Source organism: Peromyscus californicus, unplaced genomic scaffold, assembly GCF_007827085.1.
Source record: "Peromyscus californicus insignis strain IS unplaced genomic scaffold, ASM782708v3 Scaffold_4__1_contigs__length_199733344, whole genome shotgun sequence".
Classification (NCBI taxonomy): domain Eukaryota; kingdom Metazoa; phylum Chordata; class Mammalia; order Rodentia; family Cricetidae; genus Peromyscus; species Peromyscus californicus.
Window position 1 is genome coordinate 95,583,284 of NW_026294562.1, and position 23,592 is coordinate 95,606,875.

Genomic DNA, 23,592 nt, shown 5'->3' on the forward strand with positions numbered 1-23,592 from the left:
CCTTGTGTGTTCTTCCTTCCCATGTGGGACACTTTGAGACACAAATAGGATTAAAAACCTATATGTAAGGGCAGTAAATTCACAGTAGGTAGACTCTAGGAATCCCTTCCTTAGTCCCTGAATTTTGTACAGCAGATGGAGACATGGGGAAATATTTGTATTTTAGCATTCTCTAGGTGACAGACTCCATCTTGGTACTGGGCCAAGGTAGGCATGGTTAGACTTAAGTTTCACAATTCACCATACCCAGCAGCTATGCCTCAAATCCAACCTACAGGATACAGGACTGCTATCGCCACCTGCTGTTCAGAGTGAGAATAACACACTGCTGCTCTGCTACTTCAGTGGGTAAGCCCACTCCAACTTCTTTTCATATATCCTTCCAAACAGGCCAGAGATTCTGTGGAGATTTTGTTCTCTAAGTCACACAGGAGGAAACAGACACAGACACAGTTAGTTACATGTCTCCAAGTCATTCAGACAGTGGGTAGCAGAGTTGGCTTTAAGCCCAGGTCTGTTGAATTCTAAGTCTGTTCTCCTTTCATAAGAACTAGCATAGGAGCAGCAGTATTAGAACTCACTGCTGGGTCTGTTGCTCAATGTGCACATGTGAGGAGGGGCGCAAAAAAAGAAAAAGAGGAAAGGAATATGGCTCCACGGAGCTCTGCTGTACCCTTGAATCTCATCCACAGGGGGCCAAACACAGTCTCAAGGCAGGCCTGGGAGGGACACTCACACTTTGATCCACCCACTCATGCTTAGTGTATCCATGGGAAAAGCCCAAGTCAGGGGAAACACTCATGTCCATTCACTAAATTGCCCCACTTGACACTGAACTCATTCTGTAGCTCAAGTCATCTGTGAAGTCACAGTCATCCTGCCTCAGCCTCCCAACTGTTAGTAGCTGGGATGACAGGCATATGCCTCCAGGCCCAGCTGCAAAGCCTTTTCCCATTGGACTCATCTCAACCTCATGGATTTTTCCTTCCCTAAAGCTTCCTTCCACGCTGACCTTATTTTTCAGCCTAATGGTTCTCAATTGGGAGGGGGTGATTTCCCCCTCCAGGGGACATTTGACAAAGCCTGAAGACATTTGGGCTTTCCTAACTGGAGGAGAAAGAGCTAATGACATCTGTACGGAGGACCAAGGATACTGCAAAAGCAATCTGACAGCTGGAACTCACTTAGCCCACACGGACTACAGTGGCTCAGAGGGTTTATGCAGAGGGTACCAGTGCATGGCAAAAGGGCACATAACCTCAAAGTGGGCTGTGAACATCTCAGAGGCAAAGGCAGACAGCACCCAAAGGGCAGAGTTGACTTGGAACCAGAATAAAGAATAAACGGGGTGAAGCAAAGACAAATCAGTGGACTCACAAAGGCTGTTGGGATGATAGAAAGGGACTGGCATGCCCATCTGTGAGCATTCTGTGACTAACAAATTCAAAGCAGAATGGTGACAAGGTGACAGGCATGGGGAATGTCTGGCAGGGACCAACTAAGGTGGTGAGGGACCAAGTAGAAAGTCACAGGCAGCGATCAGATAACAACAAAGCAGGAAATGGAACAGCCATGGCCTGGGAGGGTTTAGTGGGTGCATCCCTTGGAGGTATCAAGGTAACAGAACTGGCTTGTATAACAGGGGGGAAAAAGTTTGTGTTTAAGACTGTCCACTAGGGGGAGGTATTTGATCAGCCACTACTTGAAGCAGGTGAGGGAAAGTGTGTCATGTCACCTTGGTGTCTTGGGAACACTTCTGCTCAGACACCCACGGCAGATACAGGTGGATGGAAGCTGCTAGAGGATCGAGACAGGAGTCCTGGTTCTCAGGGCCAGGCTCCCGGAAGTGAAAATACATACTTCTTAAGAAGTAGCCCCAGAGAATCCCCTACCCCACCCCATCCCCAAGCAACTTCAATCAGCCACTGCAGGACAATCAGAACAGTTTGCACATCTTTTTTTTTTTTTTCCCTCCAAGCAGAGGCTTTTATGAACTAACAGCTCATTGCCTTTGCTCTGCATTTAACACCTCACTTTCCTCTCTATAAGAGTGTCTGCAGTTTGTATATAAAAGTACAAAAGGTAGAAAAGCTCTATGTAGTGAAAAGCGATCATTGACGATGCTGAAGTACACAGGGAACCTCTGGGCACCTGTCTCATCCTTCTGCCTTTGCTCCTGCCAGCACCTACATCTGAGGTACCCCAAAGAGCCACATCTGGGTTCTGTAGATGGCTCTGTGCCAACTCCCCATTGAGGCAAACATTCAGGTCCCACGCATGCCTCCCTGGGCTTTCAGTCAAGAAGAATGTCATCTGTAGTCATCAGCATCAGGGACAGCCAGGAGAATCATTCAGTAGTTGGTCCTGGCTCAGTAGAGTCTGTAAGAACATAGCCAAAAGGACAGTTTAACAGTCTATAGGGCAAGGCTATCCTGCAGCGTCTGCACAAGAAACAGAGGGACAATGGGAGTGGCCCATATCCACACCACTGACCTGCAAAGTTATGATGTGCCAGGGAGTCTGCGCATTGAGTGCTGAACAGACAGTAATGTTAAGGTGAAAATGGGGGTGAGGGTGAAGCTTGGTGTACACAAGTACACAAGAACTTGCTTTGCTTGCATAATGTCCTAGGTTAAATCCCCACCACCAGTACATACATATACACAAGATAAAACTAAGCCTTTCATCTTAGAGGTAAACTTACTATTTCAAGACCAGCAAAGGTTTGTTGGAGATCACATCCAAGACTGTACAGAGACATTTCTCTGTATGAGCCAAGGGACAAAGCCTGTTGCACTGACGTAGTCTTGCTTAGATATAAGAGACTCTTCCATCCTGCCTTTAGGCAGTTTTTTAACCGGGGGGCGGGGGTGGCCATTTGGTGGTATTTCTGGTCTTCTTATGTGGTTTACAAGAGGGCTATCATTATCCCTGTTTTACAGATAACTAAAGCCAGTCTCAGAGGGACAATGGCATACCTAGGCTCCTAGAGCTAGTAAAAGGCAATGACTTGAACCACACCTACCCCCACCCCCCAAAAAAATCTGTTCTTCTTTCCTTGGGACCAAGTTGCCTCGCCATGGACTGATTAGTATTCCTGGGCATGGCAGGCTCTCCCAGCTTGCAGAACATATTCATGATATCAGAGGAGTGGCAGGAATGCACGTTTCTCCTGTGCCAAGAAGGCAGGACATTAGTCACTGGGCTAGAGGTGAGCCAGCACTTTGATCTGGCTGGACAGTTGACCCAGAGCTTCTTGAGCACCATTCTATCATTACCAGATCTGAGACCAGGGAAAGGATCCAGCACCTTGTATGTTCAGGCTGACTCTGATGAAAGGCCTGTGAGCCTCCAATGCCCTGTGGTGGCTCAGAGCCCAGCAACGGGCCAATGGAGGAGGCCTTTCAGCTGCTGTGTGCCTCAGGGCTGGCTCAGGCTCTGACCCACTATCAAACATCATCCTTTCCTGTCCTGTGGCCATGATGAATATCACCCCCACCAAGCTTACTGGGCTTCACTAGCCAGGCTGCAAGGACGGTGGTTGGAATCTTACCGTGAGGCGGTGGATGTCTTGGGAGAGGAGCCCTATTTGTGTCATGGTGACTTCAGAAGGTACCATCTGTAAAATGGGCAGCAGCCTGATCAGCACACAGGAATGAAGCCTATGCTTTGCCGAGACAGCGGCATGCAAAGCCCCTTCTACTCATCAGGCCTGTCCTCTCCAGGACATTCTTCCCTAGAGCGTGGGCATGGTGTGCTTGAGGCCCCAAGGAGTGACAGCTGGTGAGACACATGCAGTTTCAGTTCCTGCACTGCATGTACATGCTCTGCTGAAGCCACACAGCATCAGCACTCTGTGTGGAGAAGCAGGGCACAGGCAGAACGTGTCAGAAGCAGCCTTCTGCACATGTCCAGTGGTCCAGCTACTTCACAGGGATGAAAGCCTCCAAATTACTACTGGACAGAGGATGATTTCTAGGCACAGGACCCCCAGATATCAACGCTGTGGTCTAAGAGGACATCATCAGGAGGCTGCTGCCTCTTCATGGCACAGGCGCCTCCTTTTCTTGCCTTCCTTCTCCTTGGGTACTGCTGGCCTACTCGGTCTTCCTTATCTGGATGCTGCAGACTTGGAGTCATCAAGGGCAACCCTTGTAGCAGGGAAAACTCAGGTCCACTAAGGGAATGGGAGTTGCAAGAGGCCACACAGAGATTCAGCAGCAATACAATTCCATGCAAGGTCTGAAAACAGGTACATGCAGTTCCTCACTAGGACATGACCAACAGGGCACAAAACCTGGCCTGAGCTGCTTTACAACAGCATTGGCCATTCAGTGGCCCTGGGTACCAGAACCAAACACTAGTATTGCCACCTGGCAAGCTTGTGCTCACTTCTCTCACTAACTGGACTTCAGGGGAGGCGGCAGTCTTGGATAACAGACCCTGGCTGAGTCTTCTGTGTATATTAAGAGCCAAATGTTAGGCATTGCCTGTACCTGAGGCAAAATCAGAATGCCATAATGGGCCAGTGGCCCTGCCCTCATTTCCAGATATTTGTAACACTGCTGTTATTCTTCTGTGGAGGAAGCCCACTGGACCCAGGAGTCAAATGCTGGCCAGGTCCAAACTGGAATTTCCTGAGCAGGAGCTCAAACTGGCAGAGTACACATCTTTCCCTGGTCAGTCTCCGGTCAGACACAGCCCATCTGGTGGGCCCATTACCAGCTAGTCAGTGTCTAAAGCAAGAGAGCAGCTCTGTTTCTGCTCTTCCGGGAGACAAAAAGTGGATAAGATGGGAAAAGCAGAGTCTTGACAGAAAGGCTACCTAGTCACCTCCCCACCCTTCACTCCGAGGCTCATGCTGCTGAAATGGAAAACCACCTAGGGTCTGTGTGACAGATGTGACCTCTAGCCAGGGTGTGCATGACACCCAAGCTGCTTCTAAGCATCACAGAGGGAAATGAAGCAAGATAACAGGGCCACAGACTCCTCTAACAGATGCTCCATTCCCTTGGTTGAATCCTAAGCTATAGACCCTTAATTGGTGTAGTTGTTATCACCCTACCCCCAGCCATGCCTGGCTTTCTTCCCCCAACAAAATTAAAGATGTTTCATGCTTTCTACATAAATACTGTTTTTATTACCAGAAAGAAATGGCCACCCATAGTAAGATACAATCAAATTATGTTATCATCATGGCCTATAATACCCTCTGTTGTTGCTTTGATCTCAGCCAAGACTCTATGGCCCACAGGCCTAAGGCACTTGAATTTTTCCCTCAGCTGGAGCATAGGGGCAGTGTCTGAGAGCTGAGCCTCTTGGGATTGCCCAGGATCTCTGGGCCTCCCTCTGCTCACATGTTTCCAGCTGAAATATGGATATTAAGAATTACTAAACATGTACAAATATCTTCAGGTGATTTCCCCTCAGTCCACATTTGGCTATAGTCCCCAAAGTCTGTCCCTTCTGTAGCTGTGTAACTGCATATCCTGACCATCCTTAAGGGGTGTAGACAGACCAACCCAAAGGTACACAAATGCACAAGGATGGAGGTGAAGTGCGGTTATATGGTGACACACGGTGTTACTGCAAGCTCTCCGTGCACAAAGAAGTCAGTCAACGGGGCATCAGCTTATCTGTCCCACCTGATCCAGCCCATCTAGTTCATGGTTATCAAGGGGACTTAGGCCCCTGTAGACACCGTAGACCCTGTGGCTGTCATTAGTCACATCGCCAGGCTCCATGGGGCAAATGTAATCCGTAGACTCGTCAAACTTCTTTTTTCTCATGTTTCCAAAATGTGAAAATCCGAGTTTCCTGGGCTGAAACAGCAAATACAAGATGATGAAAAGTAGCTCCCAGGTCAGTGTGCAGATGTGACTGACAATATATTTGGGAGCTAGCTCAGGAGGAAAGAAATGAAAGTGCTTGTGGGAAGCAGAGTTCTTGACATTTTTTCTGCTGAAGCAAGGCTGACAGATGAATAATCTTGAACACAGAGAGCTGCTCTTCCAAGGCTTTGCCCAAAACTCAGGCCCGCTGCCCCCTGCAAAGTGACTTCCTATTTCCCAAGATGGATAGAGGGGTTCCCTGGAAAGCTACTGTGTGCACTTGAGGTCAAGCACAGGGGATTTGTCTGACCACAGCTGCTGGCATATGAATGAGGAACACCCAAAGCCACGAGGACCTCTGGACCCAGGAGAGCTAGGGTTGGTCTTCTTCCTTCCCTGAGTTTCACCTACCTTACACTGCTTCTGCTGGACTCCCGAAGACATACTACCTATCCTACATCCTTAGAGAGTGGAATGTGAATAGGAGGCGTGGCTAGGCCACAGGCACCAATGATTGCTCAGGAAGAGTTCAGCTAGGCCTCTGGAGTTATCTGTGGACCTGCGTTTAGTTTCATTCAGACTGAGGATGTTGTGACTCAAGCTGGCCTTTGTAAAATTCAGAGACCAGAGAATGAGACAAGTGCTTGGATGATAGTAGGTCAGCTGTGTGGTGGCTTCATCATAGAACACAACAAGCAGGACCAGCTGCTACGGGAGCACTCCCAGTGCTAGCAAGATGGCAAGACCCCAGGGCATTGTGGCACACAGATGGACCTGTCTGAAGGGAACCCAGCAGTCATCTGCTTGGCAGAACTCGAGTAGAGAACAGCTTCTCAAGAAGAGCTACTTCCTGTACATGTTTCCTGTGTACAGAAACCTGTGCTCTTTTCCTGGGACTTAGGCCAAGAAGGGAATGGATCTAATAAAGACGAACAGATCTCAGGAACAGACAGCAAAAACCAAGCATGCTCCTCATCGAGGGCTGCACTCATTGGTTTGGGTCCAGGCACTGAACTAACAGTTACCAAACATAAGGCTCAGAAGGCAGGCCACAGGGACCCACCCACAAAGGCTCTGATAGCTCACCCGGACTTTGGCTGTGGTGGTCAGAGGTGTGTAAGCTGGTGAGGCCATTTTATCGCGCTTTTCCTGTTCGGCTTCAGGACCAATCAGGGCGTTGAACTTGGTGGTCAGATGGCGCCTGAGGAGCGTCTTCTGTGGGGGGATATTAAGAAGCATAGCCAGGGTGTCTCCAGTGAAGCGTGGCTCTAGGATCTAAGAAGAAAACATAGACAAACTTAGACAGTGACCACTGTAGAGGGCCCTAGGGGGGACAGCAAGAACTTGTTCCTTGGGCCTTGGGCGCCTCTGGAATGTAAGCTATGTTCTGTGTCCCACCCACTCTGTCTCCCCAGCACAAGGCCTGGCTTTGAGCAGACTAGCACATTTGTTGACAGACAACCTCATCTTCACAGGCTAGCAGGCCTCTGTGATAAGGCTCTTTTCCAGTCTTCTCTGATGGCATCTAGGCCACCACCTCCACACTTCCCTTATGGCCTTCACACTTGACAGAGCTAAGTAGTGATAAAGATCGTATCATGGCAATCAGGAAATTGCATATGGTGACCTCCCCCTCACTTCCCCAGCCCCCGTGTTCCTCTGGGAACAGGTGAAGTTGCCTTGCTCAGGACTGATCTAATGCAATCACCAGACTAACTGGAACCCTCTGGACTGAAGCTGAGGAAGTTTGTGCAGAAGCCATCTTGGTTCTTTCTGTAAGGTACAGTAATGCTCAACCAGAAATATTTTGAGATTTCAAATTCTGTAAAATGGTTCAGATGAAGTACCTCTTTTTTTTTTTTTTTTTTTTTACTAGAATGCCCAGCCCCTACAAAGTATTAGGCTTAGCTTTAGTCATCAACTTGACACAGTGGAGTCACCTGGGGAGAGTCTCAAGGAGGGGTTGCCTAGAACAGGTTGGCCTGCATGCAAGACTGTGAAGGATTTTTCTTAACTGGGTTACCTGAGGTGGGAAGCCCTACCCTGAACGTGGGTGGTATCATTTCATGAGCTAGCTTCCAGGTGGTATAAGAGTAAAGAAAGGAACTGAGCAGAAGTATTCATGTGTTCACCCTCTCCTCTGAACTGCAGATGTCATGTGACTAGCTGTCTTGAGCTCCTGCTACTTCGACTGCCCTGGAGTGATAGACTGAAGCTGGTAGTCGAGCTAAAATAAACCCCTTTTCCCTTATGTTGCTTCTTGTCAGGGTATTGCTGTGGATATCGTTATATATAAATAAAACACTGACTGGCCAGTGGCCAGGCAGGAAGTATAGGTGGGACAAGCAGAGAAGAGAATTCTGGGAAGCGGAAGGCTGAGGAAGGGAGACACTGCCAGCCGCCACCATGAAAAGCAGCATGTGAAGATGCCGGTAAGCCACGAGCCATGTGGCAAGGTATAGATTTATAGAAATGGATTAATATAAGATATAAGAACAGTTAGCAAGAAGTCTGCCATGGCCATACAGTCTGTAAGCAATATAAGTCTCTGTGTGTTTACTTGGTTGGGTCTGAGCTGCTGTGGGACTGGCGGGTTAGAGAGATTTGTCCTGACTGTGGGCCAGGCAGGACCAGAAAAACTCTAGCTACAGGGTGTTTTTAATACAGCAACAGAAACAAAACCAGGACAGAAAGGTGGTTTGGGAATGCCCCAGTTCACACCAAGGCATGTGGGCTAGCCCCGAGAGCCACTCACAATGAGGCCGCCATGGACACCACTCCCTCGAAGGTTGGGTGCATACTCTGCCAGGTCCACAGATCGCAGCCACTCCATTACCCTGTGGTTGGACCACTGCACAACTTCTGAAGGAGAAAGGTTACTCTGTAATAGAGGAGAGCGGAGAAATTAGGCTCCATGTTGTCCTGTGTGGGGTCAGCACCTCTCAAGAGTCTTGTCCCAGATGCTTCACCAGAGCAGCAGATTCTTAGGCCTAGCAACCCAAGCCAACCAGGCCACTTGCCTGAGAGCCTGCCCAGTTCTAAAGAATTAGGATCTTATTGAATCTTGCTGCAATGTTTATACTTAAATATCTGACTCCATTATCGTGTTATGCCCTAATCTTCTGGCTAATTTTGGCAGAAATACATAAAGACATATAGGTTTTTATTCAGTGATCCAACAGAATTTTAAAGATCCAATTATGAGCCAAGTGTTTTCTAGGCAAAAGTACTCCCTGGCACGGGCAAATCTTTTAAGGGAATCCACACTAAGATATTGAAGCTGGGTACTGAGAGCTGGCTCAGCAGTATAGGTGCTTACTGTTCTTCTAGAGGACCCAGGTTCAGCACCCAAGTCAGGTGGCTCACAACCATCTATAATTCCAGCCCCAAAAGATCAGACGTCCTCTTCTGGGCTCTGTGAGCACCCACATATATGGGACATATACACACACACACAAATAAAATCAATCTTTATAAAATACAGTAATGTTTATATGTTTTCACATGGCCTTGTGGGCTTCAAAAGACTCAGCACTCACGAAGAAGGCTTGCAAGATTTATTTGTTGAATAGCAAGGAAGTAAGAGGACACAAAGCAAAGGTAGGCATTTTAAATCCCTAAAGAACTAGAGTCAGGCCAGTTAGCCATAACAGAGGAGGTCAATGTGATACACAGACCTTCAGTTTGGGGCCCAAAGGGAAGTCCTGAAGTTTATAGAACATTATTATGCATACTACCCATATGTGGTCCTTTGCATTTGTTGACACTAGTTCCCCTCTAGTAAGATCCTATGTGTCTAGCCTAGCCTGAAGGCTAGTTAATCTTGCACCAGCAAGAAGAGTAACACACTCTGAACTGTTTAGTACTTTTGTAACCCTGTGCCCTCTGATCCCCTGGACCTTGCTTCCTCTGCCTCCTCTGACACCATGTTTCCTTTTCCCCATCATAGTGTTATGACATTTTTATGTCATAACAAATCACTGGACCATTATGATGACTTGGCTAACTACCCTGAGTGAGGGTGGGGGATCAGCAGTTCAGTGACAATACCATTAGACACAAAGTATAGGCAATAGGGGACTTATAGGTACCAGAATCTTAAGCACCATTGTGCATTTTATGATGATGCCATCCTCATTTTCTCACACAGGATAGTTCAGGTGTCCTGACTCAGGGCCACCTGGACAGCTAGTACATTCACTCACCTCATCAGCAGGCCTCCTGTGCAGACAGTGGGGGTTGAACTTATTGACATGTAGCACATGAATAGCACATTTGATGCTGAGATGATGTAATTGGCTGGTGACTTTTAAGAAGAGTAGATCATTCTGGAAGAGAAAGGTTCTGGTTGACAAGCTAGTTTCTAAGGTGACAAAAGACCCCAGCAATTCTTTCCTGACCAAACACAGACACACCTTCCACATCTCAGAAAGGTGCTCAGAGACATCTCAACACCTTCACTTACCGCCATGGTTTGTACTTTGGCATTTGGCATGCCTTATGTAATAGTGATACTATTTCAGGACCTTAAGAATGTGAGGAAGGGAGGAGAACCAAGTTTAAAATGACTACCATGGGGACACCTGAACTGAGTGCTCACTACAACAACAGAAATACTGAAGGGAAAATCCTCACCACAGTTAGGTATTGCAGCATTCGCCCATCAACTCTCGATTCATGAAATTGGTCTTTGTATTGGGGTAAGCCAATATCATCAAGCCACCCTACAAAAACAGATGTGTTAGGATTTATGAGAACAGACAATGTGGGTGCCAAGGGGAAAAGCAACAAATGACCATTCTGAGACCCTTGTTTTATCCCAAAGCATTACGAATCCACCCGTCTTTCATAAAAATGCTGCCATCTTTGGGGCATACATTCAATGGGAAATTCTTTTGCCCTTCAGAACGGCCAGAAACATTCTTAATAAATATACGCTTGTCCTTACGTGTCACCCAAATGTGGTCTAGCAACGCAGACTTCTCCTCTTGCTTGGCGTTGATAGCTTTTACTGCTAAAACCAGCTTCTTCCTATGGAGGGGGTGTTTAATCCCTAGCTCCTGAAAGCAAAAGATGAAGACCACATGTCAAGTTTTGGCAGATAACTTGATCCTCAGAGGATGTCATGTCAGGATACAAAGATCGAGGGTGGTGGTCGATCTTGGCACAGTGCCCTGGGATGTTAATCTACAGCAGTAGGGAATCTAGGCCTTCCCTGTCCACCCTCTGTGTATATGGGGTAGATGGAAGCCATCACCTACCCATGCACTAGTCCCCATGCACTGTTGGCTTCTCATGCTCAGCCCTTACCTTTTCCATGTCCTGAGGGGTAGCTGTAAGTAGTGTATGGCCAGATGTCACCCACTGTCTGGCAAAAATCACATACTGAGCTAGGCCGAAATCTTCTAGCCACGCACATACACGTTCTGTGTTCCACTGGGCAAAAGGGGCATTGGCATCACTGGGAAGCAGAGGAAGAGCATGCTTTTGTTATAAGGAACCTGGAGCTTTGCATAGCACAAAGCCTCAGATAAAAACTCTTTTTTAAAAAAGAACCAACAAGGTGAATGGCATTCTAGCACAACCCACCCATGTTTGTTAGACTCTAGAGCCACCTTAATAACAGGTTTTTATGTTTCAACTGCAGCTTTTCTGAGCATGGGGTAGCCTCCATGATCCTCAGGGGATTGTTTATTGCGCACAGGTCCAGAAATGCACAATGAACACCTTATGATCAAATCATTTTGTCTGTAAGACTCAACACTCTGGGAAATGCTTGGGAGACTAGGAAAAGACAACCTGTTCTCTAACACAAAAAGAGGGAAAACACAAGCCAAAGCTCTTCTAACTTATAACAGTGAATACCTTATTTATTAATGAAATACTAGAGGCATTTCCATTATAATCAACAGAAATGCATACATGTACATATCTGACTATCAGTGCTTATTAATAACATCAATCTGAGAGATTACTCAGGTAAGAACGAATAAAAGTAACACAGCTTATACTATAGCTTTTATTAAAACAATGAAAAACATCCCTATCAAACCAACTAGGATCATAACCTCTCTAGGAGCTGCCTTAAGGAGGGTGGACACTCTCTGGCTGAGATGGAGGTACGGTGGGGTGACGGTGCTGCAACACTCAACAGAGCCACATGAAAGAAGACATGAATAAATAAAGAGCTAGGTCATGTTCCTAGACAGGACAACTAGTTATTAAAAACCATCCATTCTTAAGAACATCAATTTTTCATTTGAAGTGTGAATGTAATGGCAGATTCGAAATCCCAACTGAGTCATTGAAAAGGGCAGACAAAAAAATTTCATATTCAGTTTTAAATATAAATGGGGATTTATGGATCTAGAAGACTAGTTATTCAGAGAAATTCTCTTCTAGCAAAGAACAGTTCTCCATGGTATCATACTCCATCCCCAAATATAAAATGTAGTGTTTACGTTATATAGAACTTACACACATCCTCCCAAATACTTTAAATAAAACCTGGATTACTTGCGGCACCTAATGCGACACAAAGGGCATATGCAAATGTTACATTTTATCGTTAGGGAGTGACAAGAAAAGAGTCTATGCAGATTCAGTACAGTGAGTCTATGTAACTGTTGTAGGACTACCTACATTGTTCAGCCTCATTGAACTGGCAGACACAGAAGTCCTGGATACCTAGAGCCAGCTGCCCCCCTACCACGCAGGAATGGTTTTAAGAACTTTATGAATACCTGGCTAAGCTGTCCTTAAACAGAGAATTCCTTAAAGGACCAGAAAGAAGCCAGCATTCTAGAATCAACACTGGGATAGATACTGAACACTCCTAGCTCAGAGCTTAGCTTTCAGCAGGGCTCAAATAGGTACAGATTCAGGTTTTATAAGACTACAATTTGTACAAATCTGGGCAGCCTCTGTATAGAAAATATAAAATTTGAATATAGAATTAGGGAATATTTGGAATGAGAAAACATTGTAAAAAATTACAAATTTAACATAATGAAATCTGCCACAAAATTCAAAAATTTTAAATGAATTCTGAAATATAGCTCTGTAGTACTTTTTCACTCTCACATTTAAGGTGTATACTCTGACCACTTCTTCATATACCCATAGCTCTGTAATACTTTCTAAGAAATAGAACTTCATTCACTCCACTTTCGAGCTTGACTGCTAATGCTTATCTATTTTTTTTTTTTTTTTTGAGACAGGGTCTAATGCAGCTTATACTGACCTCAGACTCAATATGTTCAAGGATGACCTTGAACGTCTGATCCTTCTGCCTGCTCCAACTCAGGACTTCTGGGATTACAGGTGTGCACCACTATGCCTACTTTATGCAGTGCTGGGGACAGAACTCAGGGTTTTATACATGCTAGGCAAGCACTCTACAATAGAGCTACATCACCAGCCCTCATTTTATTATAAGAACTAATAAAACAGAATCAGCTCCACAATTTACAACTGGCACTGTCATGTGCATTTTCAGAACCACTGGTGGCATTTCACAACATTTCTATTAAGTTAACATATGAATGGTAACACTACACAGCTCAGGTTTTACAGTGTGGTGGCCAATCTTAGACTCTGAGTTGACAAGACCTCTTAAACAGTATGTTGTCTATGTCCTTCCAGCAGGGGCATCAGATTTATGCTGTCTTTACTGATGTCAGTACAGTATATAAAATAAGTAAGAAATGACAACCTTTTTACAGTGAGTTCACGTGTCTCACTTTATATTAATAAACATCTTCACTTCTGTATGAAGTCTATCTCTTGCCTTTACTGCTCTTGATGGGTTCTGGCATTTTGGCTTAAAATTTGCTTTGTTTTATTTCAGAGTTTAGAAATAAGGCCTCATCCTGTGGTTCATACTGGCCTTGAATTCTTCACAATATACCTTTTAAATGCTGGCAATATAAACATGAGCCACCATACCCAGCTTTTTAACTTGTTTCTTTTGCGTGTGCCTGTACTCATGTGTGGGCATATGCATGTGTTTGCACTGTATATTTATTACCTTACACTTTGAGTCAGGGCCCCTCACGGAATCCTGAGCTCACCAACTGGTTAGACGGGCTGGCCACCAAGCTCCAAGGATCTGTGTATCTTTATTCCCCTCCCTCCAGCACTAGGGTTACAGACAGGCATGTGCCACCACACTTGGCTTTTATGAGGGTGCTGGGGATCTCAATTCAAGTCCTCATGCTTGCATAGCCAGCATATTACTGGCTGAACCACACCCTCAGCCCTATACTTGTTTCTTAACATGAGAATTTCTCTCGACATCAATGTTCACTTTATCACTTTTGCTTCACATGTGTATAGGTTTTCATTTTATTCACTTTTTTATTTCTGGAAACTGAGGAAAACATTCTACATATCAGAGGGACATTTCCGTTCTGAAGGAGGGAAGTTAAGTGCTCCTGAGATTATAATTGGAAAATTTCTGTTCTGTAGACTTTCAAGGCAATCAGGATATAGGTGCCTTTATCTTTAGGATCTTCCCACCCACTCCTCTGTACATCGCCCCACTCTGCAGTATCAGACGCAGCACCTCCACACCTTTCAGAGGCAGAATCTCCAATCCGCTCTGCCAGGGCCATGGCTGAGCACACTAGAAAAATCATTCTGAGAAGAGAAAAGATGCCAAACCACATTGTCATGCTCAAAACACCTTTCCAAGCTGCAGTAAAGCAATGTAACTGAGATGATCAAAAGTGTCATTCCCAAGGCTGAGGAGAGCACAGGGCACATTCACAATTATTTATTAGCAAGCACATTCCTGACAGCAGGGGATTTCTGTTTTGACTAAACATTCAAGAGAACCAAACCTCCTGCTTAGGACTGTGCATGTCTGATGACTGTAAGAAGTTTCCAGACTCGATTCTGGTTTTGTACATATTCACCATGGCCACATTCCTACTAGGGTGTGACCTCTGATTTGCATCCTCACATTAGCATGCTGGGCAACTAGCTCAATGGGGAGTAAGAGTAACCAGGGAAGACATCTGTACACTAGGACAGCTGATTAACTAAGCCAAACTAAACACAACGTGAGGTGCCTTGGCCCACATATGCTCAGCCTAGTAAGTACAAAGTAAGTGGCTCTCCAACTCAGCTTTCCTTTAATCAGTTCCCCAATTGGGAGGCTGAGGCAGGGGCATCTTAATTTTGAGACCAGCCTGGCTATCTGACTAAACTCTGTTCCCCAAACAAAAACAAGTCAATGAACCTCATTATATATAAGTAGAAAAATTTCACTTATAAAAGTATCACTAACAAAGGTAAAATCCTAATACAAAATAGCTAGCTCTTCTGTTATCATCCAGTGCAAGGGATAGTTCAGAGCTACAATCAGAGAAAGTGTGAGTGAGAACAGTGAGCAATGTTTAAACAGTTTCAAAGCACCTGGCTCAACACTCTGACTGGCTCCTCTCTAACTGATTCTTTACCTTTTGAATGAAACTGACTCTGACAGTAAGTTATGGGAAGGAAAAAGGCAATCAAATATGTCTGGGGTAGGGAGCATCTGCTTAGAGATGTCTCATAACATCAAAGTCCTGAAGGGCAATGTTCTCAGTACATCAACTTGGCAAACCTCCACGGATGGTGTGGTGATTTGAATGAGAATGTAACCCCCCTCCACACACACACACAAATTGAGAATGTGCCACATAGGCTCAGATTTGAATACTTGGTCCCCAGTTGGTGGTGCTCTTTGGGTAGGCTTAGGAGGCACAGGCTTGCTGAAGGGAAGTGTGTGACTGGGAATAGTGAGCTTTCTCCACTTCTTGCTTGGGCTGTACCTCCTGACATGCCTGCCACAATTTCCTACCCTGATGGACTCTCACCCTCCAGAACCTAAAGCCAAATGAACCCTTCCTTCTATAAGTTGCCTTGGTCATGATGTTTTATCACAACAACAGAAAAGTAACTGATACAAATGGGATCCAGCATATGGCTCCAGAAACTATCTGCCTTAAACATGACACTTCACTGCCCTTTTCTTGAGGAGGAAACAAAACAAAAACTCACACTAAACTCACATGCTCAAATGAATCCCCAAGTAAATCATTTATATACAGCTTTTAAATATTGTGAGAAAAATTCAAATAAGATAATGAAAGCCAAAAGAAAAGTTGCTGTGTGTGCTAACACAAGCCTGTAATCCCAACACTTGGGAGGCTGAGGCAGGGGCATCTTCAATTTCAGATCAGCCTGGCTATCTGACTAAAACTTTGTCCCCAAACAAAAACAAGGAAATCAATGAACCTCATTATATATAAATATAAAATTTTCATTTATTGAATCTCACTAACAAAAGTAAAATTCTGGTATATGCCCCTAATTATCTCACCCATAATTACCAGACATGGCTTAACCTCAATATAAAGAGAGTGGACAGAAATCAATAATAAAGATATTAATTAAAACTGGCACACAATACAGAAAATTCAAAAACTAAACCAAAAAATGTGAAAATTAAATTGACAAAAACTGTAAGCTTGTAAAGGTCTGTAAGAGCAGAAAAAATTAAACAGAAAAAACTTAAATGAAAATTTCGGTAAGGCTATGGTGGCAATAGACTCTCTGTATACAGTGTGTCATGGGATAAAAATCAGTAACATTTTTTTTTTTGTTTTTTCATGACCTGAAATTTTCTATAAAACATTGTCAAAATGTTACAAAATACATTAATTTTCATTGGAAAAAGAATTGGTGCTGGGAGCTCTCAGGAGTCAAGCGCTTTCCCCAACTTAGTGGCAACTTCTTGTAAAAGATTATGCATTAAATATCCACAAATTACATGGCAGAGGGCATTGGCAGGCAATTACATTCTCCTTAAGGGTAATAACAGTCTTTCTTTCCATAGGCATTGTTACCATAGACATTATAAAGACAAACAAAGCAAGCTCACCAGGACCTCCTCACTCTTCAACCCTACATCATGGTCCACAAAGCACAAAGACATTCCAGCAAATCAGCCCCTGCAGGGCAGCTCCTTCCTTAGGCAAAAGGAGTTTCTAACACTGCTACCCCAGGCCCTGGAGTGACAGGAGCACAGCCAAGAGGCTAGGGAAATGCCTGCTGGTCTTATAAATGTTCTTCCACTCTGGTGCAAGGATTCCCTTGCTACACTCAATCCTTAAAGACACAGCACTGAAGCTTTCTGTACCTTTACTTTCTCATCTCTGAAAATCCAGAAACAAAGTTTCTAAATTAGAAAAATTGTTTGGCAAATAACAATATCTAATTATGGAATATATAGATAAGCTTTCTTTGGTTCCAAATTGACTGACAGCTTTTTAATTGTGCCCTTAGGTTCCCTCCCCCTCCCCCCTCCAAAGCTGCTATTTCCTGAGGATATACATCTGAGATTAGAAGGATCACCACCACCTTCCTCCTTTTATCATGGATTATAACTCAGGTGTGACGGTACTCATCAGTGAAAGGCAAATGTGGAAAGGTCCTGTGTCTCAAAGACTATGAGGCTCCAGGAAAGTATTGAAATTTGAGAGTGGCAATAAGTTAAGGATCCTTGGGGGGGGGGGGGGGGCATGCACAGCAGGTCTGTGAACAACAGAACATGTTCCAGGAAATGTTCTTCTCTTCATCAGAAAACTGTGGTATTTCTAGGAACTAGAATTTACAATATGAGCATCTTCTGAACCTCTCTCCCTAGTGTGTGCCAATCCTGAGGGCAAACAAGAGAGTTAATGTCACTTTGGTTAGATTTTAAGTAGCACATTCCAATTCTGTGGAAGACCTAAAAGTACCAAAACTGCCTCTGCAAATCAGGTTTCCAGAGAGTCTACTGGAGATGCCTGTGTCACAGGAGCTGCTGATATGGAAAAGTGTTTCACCAAACATAGCAAGGATCAAGTATAGGTTTGTGGGAAATGATCTCTCAGAACAGGGAGAGCAAAAGAAAGGAGTAAGAAGAATAATGGAAAAGTTCCATTAGGGACACCTCCCAACAAATTTGCTGTTTTTGTGTATTTTTAACTAGGGAATTTCAGAGGCCAGCCACCCAGCTACACAGCAAGCCATGGAGTAAGAGTAAGATTTATAGAAGAAAGAGAATGGGAAAAGCCCAGAGGCAAAACATAGACGGGATAAGTTAAGGAAAGCTGGCAAGCAACAAGCCAAGCTAAGGCTGGGACCCTCAAAAGAGCAAAAATAAACAACAACAATTTGGCACCCAATGTGGGGATTGAAAACACCTTGGGCCTGAGAAAGCTGAAAAATAAAAGGGGGAGGGGAGGATACAGCTCCTTTAACAGTCTTGGCCAAACAGTTTCTGCCAGTCAGTGAGCCCTTGAGTAGCTAGTAAGTATAAGTAGGAACAAAAACTAAAATGCCTGCCACAGCATAAGCATCGGCATTTTAGAGCTCTAGGAAGGTTGAAGCAGTTCTCAGCACGAACCTCTGACTTGGCTTGTGAGCTTTCAGCTTGGATTTCATGGCCAGAGAAGTGGGCAAAGCCAGCCACCAAAGCTGAGGGCAGAGGTCTACACTGCTTATCAGGTTAAAGGTTTGCTCACACAGTCAAAAAAGCTGAAGATACGCAATAAAAGAGGTCCAGATGGAAAAGCATTTAAACAGGTTACAGTGTGTTTAACAATGTGCGTAGGCTTAAGAAAAAAAAAAGGGTATAGTCATAGAAAAAATGAATAGTTTAAAAATAAAATAAAGTCTTTAAAGAGAAAGTAAAAGAAAAAAGTCACGTAAGATGGGAAATACATAGGGAGTCTGAATCCTGAAGAGTATTGTGTTGATTTAAAATTTTTTTTGATTGTTGATGGGCAAGACATAGCTGCTAGAACACATAGGCTTGTGAACAGGACTGCAAAAGCAACCTAGATACTTTAGGGCTATCTTAACTTTAAAAAAGAAGTCAAAAAATACATTTTTCAAATGGATATCAAAAATGCTTTGGAGTTTTGTTCCCACAGGAAACAAGAGGCTGTGGATTCCTTCAGTGTTAATATGGATCAGGTTTGATCAGTCGAGACCTCCTGAAACTTGATAGGTAATACATTTATCAGCAAAGGTTACTGATGGTCTTCTCAGGACTTGGCTATTATCTCAAAATTTTCTCTCTGGGATCCTAAAGATACTTTGCCCACAGACAGCAGAAAGAAGTATGGAGAAAATTATGCCCACATTCCCAAGACTTGGGGGGGTATGGGTGTTTTTTGGTTATTTGGTGGGCTATGGATGTTTATTATCATTTAGGGGAATATAGAATATTGATACAAATTTAAAGTTATTTTTATTATACTTTATATATGTTTCTACTCTTGTTTAAAGGATTTTTATATTGAAAAAAATTAAGGTTATTTTTGTTACAACATATTATATGTATGATTCTATTTTTGTTTGAGGTATTATGCCTATGTAGTTAATTTGGAAATGTAGGGTGAAGTTCTAGTTTTTGAAAGCTATTATTATAAACTATATAATCAGGAACATAGTAGTCATTTACAACAATCAAATTTATAGATATATTAGGTATGTTTTCTAGGCTAAATAGATATATTTTAGATAGGTGGCCTTCAAGTACTTCAAAGACCTATAGAATACGGCATTTAAAATGTTTTGTTAACTTAAAGTTTTTCATGACAATGAGACACATCTGCTCTGGCAGCACCAGTTTAGTTCAGAGATGACGGGCATTGAAGAAACTTCTTACAGAGTTTGCTTTCATTGTGGCAAGGTTAGCCACTGGGCAAATAAACTGCTCTTGCCTTTGACTGCTGACAATGTGCTGTGCAGATAGGATATGCAGGACACACAGGGAAAAAAACTGTTTAATTTTGCTAAAACAAGGCAGGGAAGTCCTGCAAAATTCCTGCTTCACAGCTGAGTCTGCCAGACATTTTGCAGGACACACAGGAAAGCGGCCACTGAGCTTTGCCAAAACAAGGCAGGATGGTCCGTCAGGGTTCCTGCTTCACAGAAGAATCTGCCAGACATTCTACAGAGCACAGAGAAAAGTGACTGATGAACTTTGCCAAAACAAGGCAGGAGAGTCCAAAATTCCTGCTTTCATAGAAAAGTTTGCCAGATATTCTGGGCCAGTAGACTGAAGATGGATGTCCCAACATTGTGAGGAACTTTGGGTGACTGTCCAGGCAGGCAAATGTCTCTGTTGTTAAATATTACATCCTTCTGGGTCTTTGATGGAGTTGAAGACTAGATCATTATAGTTGCAACTTTCTTTAGTTATGATAGAAAGTAAATTAGATGTAAAACTTTAGATTCACTAAGATATAATAGCTAATGTAGTATTTTCTTTAAACTTGCCAGACATAAATGAACTGGACATTGTGAGTGTAATCCTTACTTGATAATTGATATTGTATATAGTCTTTCTATGTTTAAGTTAAAACCTTTATTTTTATTTAAACAAAATGGGGGAAATGTTGGGGAATATTATTTTAAGCTGTGTTACTTTTGTTTATATTGCATTTAACTCTGTGAAGCTGTGTTACTGTGTCTGTCTAAAACACCTGATGGTCTAGTAGAGATGAACGGCCAATAGTAAGGCAGAAGAAAGAAACAGGCAGGGCTGGCAGGCAGAGAGGAGAAATAGAAGGAGAAATCTGGGAGGAGGGATCTAGGAAGAAAGAAGTAGCCAGAGAAGGAGGAGGACTCCAGGGGCCAGCCACCCAGCTACACAACAAGCCACAGAGTAAGATTTACAGAAGAAAGAGAAAGATAGAAGCCCTGAGGAAAAAGTTAAACAGGATAATTTAAGTTAAGGAAAGCTGGCAAGCAACAAGCCAAGCTAAGGTCGGGCATTCATAATTAAGAATAAGCCTCTGTGTGTGATTTATTTGGGAGCTGGGTGGTGGGTCCCCCAAAAGAGCAAAAACAAACAACAACAGGGCATGATGGGACAGTCATGCGAAACTCAGCATTTTGATGTCCATGCCACTCATACATTAGCAGCCCCCTTAAGTTACCACCCTTCAGTGCAGTTTGCTACAGCGCAGTTATGAGGAATACTGGCAGATGAAGGCTTCCCCAAGACTCTCCAAAGACAAGAGGATATTGACCCTTGAGTGGCCGTGTGGCTGATGCCTGGGTGAGATGTGCAGTAGCTCACATAATTCTCACAAAAATTTTAATACTTATTTTCCATCCCCATTTCACAAGTGGGGAGTAGAGGGACAGACATCATATAATAGCATGCAGCTGGCAGTTATGGGTGGTTAAGCAGAAATAACAACCAAGCTTTGGGATTCCAGAATCTGTTCTTATTGGCTTCACAGGAGCTTCACAGCTCAATGTGAAAGGCATAACCGAGAATGAGTGACAGTGGAGCATAGCCATTAATAGCCTTTCTGATGGCTAATATTGTCAACTTGACAGGATCTGTTATCACCTAGAAAACAAATCTCTGGACACTTCCGTGAGAGATTCTGGGTTGGGTTAATAGAGGTAGTAAGACCCACCCTAACTTTAGGTAGCATCATTCCATCAGCTGGGTCCCAGGCTGGATAAAAAGGAGGGAGTTAGCTGAACATCAGCATTCAGCTCATCTCTTTCTGCTTCCTGGCTGAAGAAGATGTGAGCAGCCACCTCAAGCTCCTGCCACCATGCCTTCCCCATCACGCTGGGCAGTAAGCCAGAATGAGCTCCTTTCTCAAGTTGCATTTGTCATGTTTGGTGATTTTCTGTTTGTTTGAAAAAGCTAGAAAAGTAACTAATACAGCCTTCTACCCCAACCATGTCCAGCTGCAGGGAGCCTCATGCTTTACCTCAGTACCTGTGAGTGTGGGCAATAGATACATTCTATATGAAAGACTCCTGCTTTTAACCTCTGAGGCTGTGGAACATCCAGGCTTACTCACTCACACTGCATCCTGGATAGGATTTCACAAAGCTCTTTGCAGATGGGCTGGATAGAGCCTTACCATTTCTGTCCCTTGGTGTCCCTGGTCCTAGAAAGTCTTGGCCCTGCAGTTGCCCGGAGCCCACCTCGTCGAAACTCTGCCATCCCTGGTGCATCAGTGTTGAAATTTCCTGACTGAGTTCTTCGGATTCTGTATGGAAAGGAATCCACAGAGACTGTGAGGGCTAGTCAGGCCAGGCTCAGGGCTTTAGGCAATACCCTTCCCAGTCCCTGTTCTGAAGCCAGGAAAGATGACCTATAACAGTGCTTCCACTAAAATCTGAGATTCAATACTAAGCCTAACTCTGGGCTTTGGGCCACTCCTCAGAGGATCAAAGTGAAGGCTGAAGGCTTTGAGGAGACTCCAGCTTCTGCCTCTGTTCAGAATGAATCAGATGGACTAGTAAGTACTCAGCTTTTGGTCTTTAAAAGATTTTATGAGAGACAGACTGGCTCCCAAGAAAAGAAGAGCCCGTTCTCATGCCTCTCCAGAAGCTCAGGTAGTGTAATCTGCTGAGAATCGGAGCAGGTTACATAGGCTATATGGATGCCTAGAATGAAAGACACCTGGCAGCTAGCTCTCTTTAATGACTGCCTGTCCCACTTCTCTGAGTCCCACAAAATAACTCACATTCTTCTCCCTGAATGTGACTACTCTGCTGTTGCAGTTATGCACATTTGTGAGGGAGCAGGGACTCAGACAGCCTCTGCCTTGTCTAAGCATGTGGTTACGACCATTACCACCAACTTACTTTCCCCAGAACTTCTTGATGCCTTTGGGGCTCCGTTTGCCATCTGGTGTCAGGGGAGACTGGGGGCTTGACTCAGTACCAGATGAAGTAGATGACAGTTCATTGGCCACGACTGTATCTTCCCAACCACTTTCTGTGTCTCCTAAGGTGGACAGGATGGAAAGGCATGTGAATGAGAGTGAGGGGAACCTTGGGAACCCCACCCTTATACCAGAGCTATCCTTCTGTGGGAGTCCAGAACACTCTTCCCAGTGTTAACTTTAGGATAGAGCTTCCTACTGAGGTACCAGGAGCTTAAGAGCTCAGGACACCTCCAGGCCTCTCATTAAGAACTGCTGAGGCCAGTGCTTCAAATCTAAGTGATTTAATGTCTTCAATTCTAAGATTTGGGGGTCCAAGTAATTGAAGACTATTTCAACAAGGAGCTGACTATTTAATCAGAGGGAGACTTTGGAATGTGGGCAGGGCAGCAGAAATGAAAAACAAAGGAATTCTCACATTCTACCTCACCTGGAACAGTCACAGTACCTAATACGGGAGCACTGACACTCCAGCCGCGATCTCCAGCAACCCAGAAGCAGAGAAGTCACATGAAGAAGCAAGAGAGGCCAAAGTCCAGCCCAACAGTAATGGGGAAGCAAAGAAATAAAAAGAGTATCATCGAGCAAAAGAGAAAAACTTAAACAGAAAGGAAAACATCCCACAAAAGACAAGGCAAAGGGTGACCAAGGTGGCCCACAGGGTCAGCATGCTGACAGGAGGCAATCAGGCCAATGGGTCCTAGTGCCACTTTCTTATAAGCTGAGGTGTCCACAGGCAGGGAGGGAGGGTCAGCAGCAGGTGAGGGGGATACTCTAAATCATTTTACACCCTGCACCAGTGCCAGGACTCACACTACAATGACTTCAAACATTCTGAGGAAAACTGAACACAGTTATTTAAGGGTTTATCTGGAGTTGTGGAAGCCCAGAGCAGAACTGGGTTTTGAGAATGAAGGGCAGGTGGAGGAACTGGGGGTAGGTAGGGAGAACTCTGTGAGCACCAAAGCATTCACTCCTGGACCACATCAAATCCTCTGCTGCTGACTGAATCT

The 23,592-nt window shown here is 44.3% G+C and overlaps 1 protein-coding gene across 1 annotated transcript in view; it reads right to left on the bottom strand.

Annotated features, from left to right (window-relative positions):
* Window positions 1-1,993: 1,993 nt before the first annotated feature.
* Ppfibp2 (PPFIA binding protein 2) overlaps window positions 1,994-23,592 on the bottom strand; it is a 165,516-nt gene continuing 143,917 nt past the window's right edge. The window contains 13 exon segments of the mRNA XM_052762533.1: window positions 1,994-2,343; window positions 2,345-2,379; window positions 3,554-3,619; window positions 5,646-5,822; window positions 6,918-7,106; window positions 8,587-8,712; window positions 10,037-10,159; window positions 10,467-10,555; window positions 10,780-10,891; window positions 11,142-11,292; window positions 21,770-21,898; window positions 22,500-22,641; window positions 23,028-23,060. Coding sequence (XP_052618493.1) covers window positions 2,310-2,343; window positions 2,345-2,379; window positions 3,554-3,619; window positions 5,646-5,822; window positions 6,918-7,106; window positions 8,587-8,712; window positions 10,037-10,159; window positions 10,467-10,555; window positions 10,780-10,891; window positions 11,142-11,292; window positions 21,770-21,898; window positions 22,500-22,641; window positions 23,028-23,060 — 1,406 coding nt within the window. The 3' untranslated portion in view covers window positions 1,994-2,309.